Raw genomic sequence first — 8767 nt, 5'->3', positions numbered from 1 at the left:
TTTTGGATGAGTGAATGAAGTGAAGAATGAGTTGTATTTATAGATGAAAATACTGTTCATAGCCGTTTGAAAAAGAGAAAAATTTTGAAATTTTTTCTTTGTGACCGTTGGGGTTAAATCGAGTGCAAAAATCAGTCTGAAAATATCGTATTAAACGATCAATCAAATCTATTAAATTTCATAAAATTTTGATAAAAATAAAAATTATGGTGTTATGATAATAAATTATGCAATGGCTCAGCCGGTCAATGCAGAATAATAAATAAATTATACTGAGTTTGGTAAAGAGGTGGATGATCATTTCAATGCTTATCTTATAACAGTTTTCATGTTATTGTGCATTAAGATATTTATATATGATAAAAAGTCAATATAGTCAGTTTCTTAGATGAGTGGGATGCTTAACTGGTTGATCAAGATGTTACTAGAGCGATCACATAAACATCGCAAATTAAAATCATAGCAGTGGGCCAATCATGTTCATTTGGGAACCTGAATTCCTCGTGGTCTTATACTTCTGTGCCTCCGATCTACATGAATATTATTCCCTTTCTCTAAGATACCACACATGCATATATACATAACAAATATTTGTGCTGACAGCCAGATAAATTTACATCATCATCATCATAAATACAGTTTAAAAGTATTAATAGAAAACCCTAAGATACCATCGCAATCTACTACGAAAAAAGAGACGAATCTATAGTTTAATCTACTTGGATTCTTACTTATTGATGTGTTTTGTTTCGTACGGAGACAGTAGAAAGTAAAGTATTCGAGATTTCAAGAAGAAGGAATGATGATGGTGTGTAAACACATTAATGGTTTGAACATTATGGTCGGCCAAAAGTATATTTTCGCTGGAACACATTACACGCATATAGAGAAAAACAGTAGAATGTTATAGATTTTTAAAATTTTAGTATTTAGTACGTCGGATAATAATAAAACGTCAAGATGATCAATCAGATGAAGCTCAAAACTTATTTATAAAACAAATAACTGAAATATCATAGAAAACCCATAGACGCTTCGTATATCTTTTTTATTAGATTTGACAAATTCTATATAAGGTAGTTGACCAGAAGAAAATATACTAAAAGATAAAAACTAGGCGATAGATAATATGGAAAAATACGTGAATTTGATTTCATATTCTTACCAAAGTCTCCCGGTTTAGCATTTTTGGTCATACCGCTTCATATTCTTACCAAAGTCTCCCGGTTTAGCATTTGTTTGGTCATACCGCTTCGTATTCTTTTACTAAAGACTCCCGGTTCAGCAATTGTTTTGGTCAGACCGGTTTAATCAATATCCTTATCCCAATCATATAGTATATGAATGATTCACATTATCATCATCATCTTCCCCAAGAAAAAAAAAAAGTCACTGAAAAAAATAATAAAAGAAGAAGCGGTAAAGCGTCAACAGGAAGGAAGACAAGACACAACAACACCTCCATTATTGTCTGAATCTTCTTCGCGTCTCTCAACAACACCACCACCACCTCTTAAATGATTCTCCTGTACAATCCCTCCTCTTAACAAAAAAAAAAAACACTTTAGATCTCTCGCATGACGATCCGGAGCTTGATCCAAGAAATGCGGTCGAGACCGCACCGCGTGGTCCACGAAGCAGCTTCGACTACTCCTGTCTCGGAACCTTTTAGATGGTCGGAGCTCCCCGATGAGCTGCTGAGGGAAATCTTGATTAGAGTAGAGACGGCGGACGACGGAGACTGGCCGTCGCGGCGAAGCGTGGTGGCTTGCGCCGGTGTGTGCCGTGTGTGGAGGATGATGGTGAAGGAGATCGTAGCTGTTCCTGAACTCTCCTCTAAATTGACTTTCCCAATCTCTCTCAAACAGGTTTAGTTCCTCTGTTTTATTATGTCTATGTCTATTTTTGAGTATATGTAATAGAATTAAAAACATAAAGGTTCCTCCTTTAGTCCTTTATCTATATGTAGAAAGTGAAACTGGGTGTTAAAACTTAAACCCATATGAAACGCAGCTGCGTTTGCGTTGCGTTTTGTGATGCTAGGAATTGATCATATTTGACGTTTTACGTTTGAAGCTTTTAAAAGCTGTGTAGTCCCTTTTGATGATTGATAGGTAGATAAACACACTTTTTGGGTTGCTGTAGAGGAATGATATTGAACATTGCGACATCTTCTGAGTCATAAGATTTGGTTTTGTTATTCAGTTTATGTTGTTTATGAAAACGAGAAGCTGAAGGATTGGTGTTTTGTCATAAAATTTGGTTTTGTTATTCAGTTTATGTGTCCATGTCTATTTTTGAGTATATGTAATGGAATTAAATACATAAAGCTTGTTCCTTTATCTATTTGTAGAAATAAAAAGTTACCCTTTTTGATTTGATACATTCCATTAAAGTGAAAATGGGCAACTGGAACTTATCCCATAACATATGATATTCAGCTGCATTTCACTTGTGATGTTTTACGTTTTAAGCTATTACTAGCTTTTTAGTCCATTTGATGATTGATAGGTAATTAAAACACACACTTTCTTGGTTGCTATAGAGCAATGATATTGTACACTGCAGTATGTTTTTGAGTTATAAGATTGGTTTTGTTACTAAGTTGATATTGGTGCTTATGAATTGTTTATGCAGCCTGGTCCAAGGGGTTCTCTAGTTCAGTGCTTCATAAAACGTAACCGTAATACGCAATCCTATCATCTCTATCTCGGTTTAACCAACTGTAAGCCATCTATGTTTAAAATCTCTTACTAAGAGAAAATAATATTTGTTCTGTAATCAATAGTTACATTTGTTTTTATGGCAGCTTTGACGGATAACGGGAAGTTTCTTCTTGCTGCTTGTAAGCTAAAGCGCGCAACTTGCACTGATTACATCATCTCTCTGCGCTCAGACGATATGTCAAGGCGAAGCAACGCATATCTCGGTAGAGTCAGGTAATAATAATGCATATAAACAATATCTCCTTGTTTAAGATTATTAACAAGACTATGCTTTATATAAACTCTCTTGTTGTTATTGCAAGATCGAACTTCATTGGAACAAAGTTCACTGTCTTCGAAGGTAATCTAGTGCCACAGACCAGATCATCAAAGATGGTGAAGAGCCGCTCTTCTAACCTCATGAAAGTTTCACCTAGAGCTCCTTCAGGAAGTTACCCCGTTACTCACATTTCGTACGAGTTAAACGTCTTAGGCTCCAGGTAAAACTATTTTCACTTAAAAATCTTTTTCATTAATGATCATTTACACAATCTCTTGATCATCATTACAGGGGACCAAGACGAATGCGTTGCGTAATGGATACATTACCCACGAGTCTCATGCATCCCCAAAGAGCAGCAGCTTCAAGCAACAGCTTGAGAGACCCACCACTGGTGCTGAGCAACAAGACTCCACGGTGGCACGAGCAGCTGCGTTGCTGGTGCTTGAATTTCCACGGTCGAGTCACGGTGGCCTCGGTCAAGAACTTTCAGCTTGTGGCGGTCGGAGATAGGGAGACAGAGCAGGCGACATCTGAGAGGATTATACTACAGTTTGGGAAAGTTGGAAAGGACATGTTCACTATGGATTATGGATATCCCATCTCTGCGTTTCAAGCGTTTGCTATTTGCCTTAGCAGTTTTGAGACCAGAATCGCTTGTGAATGATATGAAGAAAGAGACCAAAACCTCTAAAACACCTTCTTCTTTTTTTTTTATTTATGTACACTTAGTGTTGTTGTTGTCTGTAAATGGGACATACTTGTGCCTTAATCTCAGGACCGTTGATAGCTTTTGTCTGGATTTGGTTTACTACCATTATATATTTTCTCTATTTATAACCTAAAGTTTACATGTTAAATGATCCGAGTAAAAGAAACATGCTACCATTCTATGGTGTACGTGAAACAGATCTATCTCTTGAGTTACGCAAAGCATCATCATCAACACGCTAGTATCATTAAAGATCTACTACAAAAGGGTGGTTAACTTTAAAAAGCTTAAAACACAAACCATAAGAGGTAGCCAACAATCTCAGACATAGTCTCTTACCAACTTCATCTACTCGTTTCATTTACCAAAATAGGGAGAGGTTATATATAACTTGTCACCATGGAGCTGATATAGTTTTCTGAAACTCAGCCTCCACATCTTCAATCTCTTGGCTAACATGTGCCTTCATGTCAGCTATCTTCTCCTCGGCTGCTTCCTTATTCTTTCTCGCAACTGCATCTTCTCTCTCCAGCTCACTGGTTTTGCATTGCAGCTCACTGATTTTGCGTTGCAGCTCACTGATTTTGCCTTTCAACTCAAGCGTCGTTTCTTCTAACTTGAGACTTGCACTCTCTTCCTCTTCAATGCTGTCCTCCAAACACTTGTGTTCCTCTGCTTTCTAAGCTAGCACATCTTTGAGAGACAAGACTTTGCTGATAACTGCTTGAGGAGCTTCAACTTCGAAACCATGCTTCTCTAGTTTGGCAAAGGACACGCTGAGATCGTTGAGCGTGGTTATGGAATCATCAAGCTTCAGACCCTTCACTACTTTTAGCAAGTCATAAAAGGCCATCGTCATGCCAGAGGCAAACCACTCACGGTGATCGAGATCCTCCATAGATTCAACCAATGGTCTAAAGTGAGGCCGTTGCGGAACAGACTTGAAATCGTCTGATGACTCACAGATCTTCCAATATGGTGACTTCTTTGTGAAAGGCAAATCCATTAGGGTGGTGTCTTTGGCTGGTGTTTCCTCAGTACAAGCAGCAGCAGAATTTTTCACCAAATTTAAGCTCTGATCAGGGGACAGCTCTGGATAGATCAATCAAACAAAAAATTGTTTTAGCATATAGTAAGTACACCAACTTCTGTTATAAGGGATGCATTTAAGCTACTTTGAATACCAAAAATGCTTTAGTATATTAAGAGCATGATTAATAGGAGATTTTTAGCCGAACATACGAAACCGTCTCTTAACTTTTAACTAAAAAAGCTAAGAACCGGCTCTTAAATAAGATATTTAAAACCGTCATTAACCCTAGTTAAGAGACGGTTATTAGCTTTTCTTAGATTTTAACTAAGAAAAGTTAAAAACCGTCTACTAAATAAGAAATATAAGAGTTATCTCTTAGCTGAAAAATGTAAAAATAAAATAAAAAATATGTCAAATCATAAATTAAGAACCCCGGCTAAGAAAACAGGGTTAATCAAGCCCTAAGAGCCGGTTCTTAGCTTTTTAGTTAAAAGTTAAGAAACAATTTCTTATATTCCGTTAAAAACCTCGCTCCTTAAAACCCTCCATTAATCATGCTCTTAGAAAAAAAAAATTATTACCAGTAGATGAGTTTCCTATCCAAACAGAGAGAGGCTGAGGCTGATCAACAACTTCACTACCGTGGCACATACTTTTACTTGTTGTATCACTGATCTCAGCAGTTGAAGTGTTGGTATTCCCATCTACATGTTACAACACCACTGACATAATTAAAATTTGGCAAGGAAACAAAGTTACTCCAAAACTAATATGGCTAATGATGATTTACACATACCAGCCTCTTCATTCAGGTTCGACAGTTGTTGAACTTGTTCCCTTTTCCTTTTCCTACTCTTAGCTTCGCTGTTCTCATCCTCATGCGTCTGCATAAAAAAAAAAACCATCATCCAAAGATATATAACAATCATTCATATTGGTTTATATTTAACACAATCTAACAAAGTACCAAGAAAGTGAGACTGGTTAAATTTTAAACAAGGAACTAATTACCTTATGTGGAGTTGAATCGTTTCCAAAATCATTGAGATTCATCACTAGCTCAGGTGCCTTCATGGGGGATGTATTTCCAACAGTTTTGGCCTTTGTTTGTTTCAACGGTGTTGCAATTGGGGTTGTGACCTCATGAGTTTTATCACTAATAACAACATCAGCCTTCTTCTTCTTTCTCAACTCTACAGTGGCCTGCTATATTCGATAAACAACATTAAAGACTATAAATGGAAACAAAAGAAATCACTACTGAGTATCTAACTCACAGCCACAGTTTCTTCAACTCTGGTGAATGGCTGAGGACCAGAACAAGAGTGCACTGGATTCTTGTTTAAGATGTTGGAAGGAGTCTCCAACATGGAAAGGACATAACAGTTTCAGTTCAGACAAGCAAACCAAAGTTGACAGAGTGTTGGATTGAAATTAGTGGAAAGTACCTTAGATTTGTTACGCCATCTCCCATTCTCCCACACCATTAAGGGTCGAACCTCCGAGTGTTTAAATACATATTCCTCCTTGCTAACTTCTAAACTAACCCAGTAACGTTCCTCGGAGAGAATCTTCTGCACCAACCCTTGGCACCATCCGGAACCACGCAACACCTCCACACGTTCCATCACCTGGAACTGTCCAAAGGAGGAAGGAGGCAGTGCGGGTCTAACCCGACAAGCATCAACAGCTGTGGTTGGTGTTGACTCACCATCAATGTAGCTGCTCAACCGCTTATTGAAGTCCTTGACAATGAACTTCTTCTCACCATCTTCTTCTTCAATATCTGTAACCAGCAATGACGGGTACCACGCTTTATCTTTGACAGAACACACTTCTACCGTTGCTCCCGAGCAAAACAACACGGAGTTATCCAGTTCCTTTCGAGGACAACAAACCAACAAAAAAAATAATAATAATTGAAACGAAACAAAAGAATGGACCTTTAACCATTTTAACTATAATTGAAACGAAACAAAAGGAAAAAACGAATTAAAAAAGAGAACTTTGACCATTCAAACACAACATGCAACCAAAAAGACAACAAAGCTTGTAATAAAGCAGCAACTTTTGACTATGCAACCAAAAAGACGACATTTTGTAATAAAACAGCAAACTTTAAGAAACCACAAACGTCGTACCTTCTTTACGGGCGTGACCCATTTTGAATCGACCCAGTCAAGATGAGGACGCAGCAGGTTCCTCTCGAACTCCATGATATCAGGTGGTGAATCGAAGTAAACAAGAAACTTCTCGCCCTCTTCTTTCTTCTTCAAGATGAAACCGGTCCACAACCCATCTCTGTGATCCGCATCAACCGCCGTTCCTTCCTCCAAAACGACGCCGTTTTGCATATCCTCCGGCGGGATTGGCCGGATGAATCTCAGCTCGACGAGTTCGGTAAGAGGAGAGTCATCACCATCGTCGCTTAGCAGAGTCTTGTAGCGGACACGGAGCTTCTTCTTCCGTCCGGACTTGGTGGGGTTCTCCTCTAAGACGGCTCGAAACCAAACGCCTACATAGCCTTCTTCTTTGGAACAGACTTCAACTTCACAATCCTTTAACATCGTGTTGTTGCAGCTGCTGCTCATTACTCAAGTGGAGAGAAAATACAAAGAGGAAGAAAAGCCCGCCTTTATTCTCAAACACACAACTTCCCAAGTCTGTCGTGTAAAGTGGGAAGCCGAGACGTCATATGATTTGACTCTCTAATATATTTTTTAATAGTAGCAGTTTTCAAGTTTTTATTACGTTCTAGATCAGTTATCACTTAGTTTTTTATGACTATAAATCAAACCATCCTTAACTAGATTATCTTTATCTAACTAAAATGGTCCTACATTTTCTAAAATTTATTTTTTTCTTCTCTTTCTCGAGAGTAGAAAAAAGTAATTTTGAAATCAAAAAGTTCTTTTTTGTATCTCACTCTTCAACCTCTAGATCTCAGGTCATCTATGTCGCAGCTCTTCTTCACCCTATTTCCTCGTCATCCTCGGTGACTGCCGGTGAATCTCAGTCGAGCTGGATTGCAAAACTTCGCCCTATTTCCTCCGCCGTGAAATCAACACAAACATATTCTTCCTCCACGTCGTGCTCTTCAATTCATCTCTCTTGTGCTCGTGGTGGTTGTTAAGTTCAAAAGCCGCCGCGGTGGCCATGTTTCAATTCATCTCCCCTGTGCTTTTTTAACTCATCTCCCTTGACCAAAAACTCACTATTTTTGAAATCTGAATTTGAAAAATATTTTATAAATGATAAAACTAAGATTTTGAAGTGTAACCTATAGTTAAAACGTAAAAGAATGAAAGATTATGTGAAAGAAATCAGTGGCGGCCCTAAATTTTTTGCAGAAAACCCTAAAATTCTGTAAAAGACGAAGACATATTTACTAAAATGCCATTGATTAAAAAATTGAAAATAAACAAAATATGTACACATTCATGGGTCGTACACATGGATAATAATGTGTATGTATACTATTATATTAGTAATTTGTAAACATATCTAAAGGTGTTTGCGTGATTAACATATACTTATAAAGAAATTTACAAGTATGCACACTATTTTATCAGATATTGCATTCAGCTGTGTTCTGATACTGGTAAGTTTGGACATGGCCAAATAGTGTACATATGCACAATGCGAAAACCTTTGTACATGTGTACATAGTGAGTAATCTTTAGATGTAGTGTAATATTGGTAAATTTGTACATGTACTTGGTAAGTGTCCATATGGACAACATGGAAACCTCATACATATGTACATGATGCTAAACTTGTAGTTGTGTTTTATGAGTGGGATGTACATTACATATGTGGACAGTAAAAAACGATGTTATGTAATACTAGTAAATGTGTACATGTACATGTTCAGTGTCGATATGGACAACGTGTGAACAACATACTTGGAAAATACAAATGTACAGTGTCCATCTGTACATGACGCTAAACTTGTGATAGGTTTTTTGGTGGGGGGAGTGTACATTAAATATGTGTACATGTGGAAACAACGCTGACAAGAAAATGTGTGCATGGAA

At 37.5% G+C, this 8767-nt stretch overlaps 2 protein-coding genes across 2 annotated transcripts; one reads left to right on the top strand and one right to left on the bottom strand.

Moving 5' to 3' along the window:
- Positions 1-1386: 1386 nt before the first annotated feature.
- LOC106343836 (tubby-like F-box protein 9) lies at positions 1387-3818 on the top strand. Its single transcript, XM_013783163.1, has 5 exons — positions 1387-1868; positions 2638-2725; positions 2810-2939; positions 3029-3205; positions 3277-3818. Exons 1-5 carry the CDS (start codon positions 1578-1580, stop codon positions 3650-3652), a joined length of 1062 nt encoding a protein of 353 aa, XP_013638617.1. The 5' UTR covers positions 1387-1577; the 3' UTR covers positions 3653-3818.
- A 156-nt stretch (positions 3819-3974) lies between these two features.
- On the bottom strand, positions 3975-7321 carry LOC106292411. Its single transcript, XM_013728000.1, has 7 exons — positions 6872-7321; positions 6179-6610; positions 6008-6091; positions 5742-5933; positions 5527-5614; positions 5312-5434; positions 3975-4789 (listed from the first exon to the last, which is right to left on the bottom strand). The coding sequence occupies exons 1-7, from the start codon at positions 7319-7321 to the stop codon at positions 4377-4379; spliced, it is 1782 nt and encodes a 593-aa protein (XP_013583454.1). The 3' UTR covers positions 3975-4376.
- Positions 7322-8767: the final 1446 nt, after the last annotated feature.

The sequence above is a fragment of the Brassica oleracea genome, chromosome C5 (assembly GCF_000695525.1).
Source record: "Brassica oleracea var. oleracea cultivar TO1000 chromosome C5, BOL, whole genome shotgun sequence".
Lineage (NCBI taxonomy): Eukaryota > Viridiplantae > Streptophyta > Magnoliopsida > Brassicales > Brassicaceae > Brassica > Brassica oleracea.
Note: the sequence above shows the minus strand (reverse complement) of the source record. Positions and strands in the feature narration are given on the sequence as shown.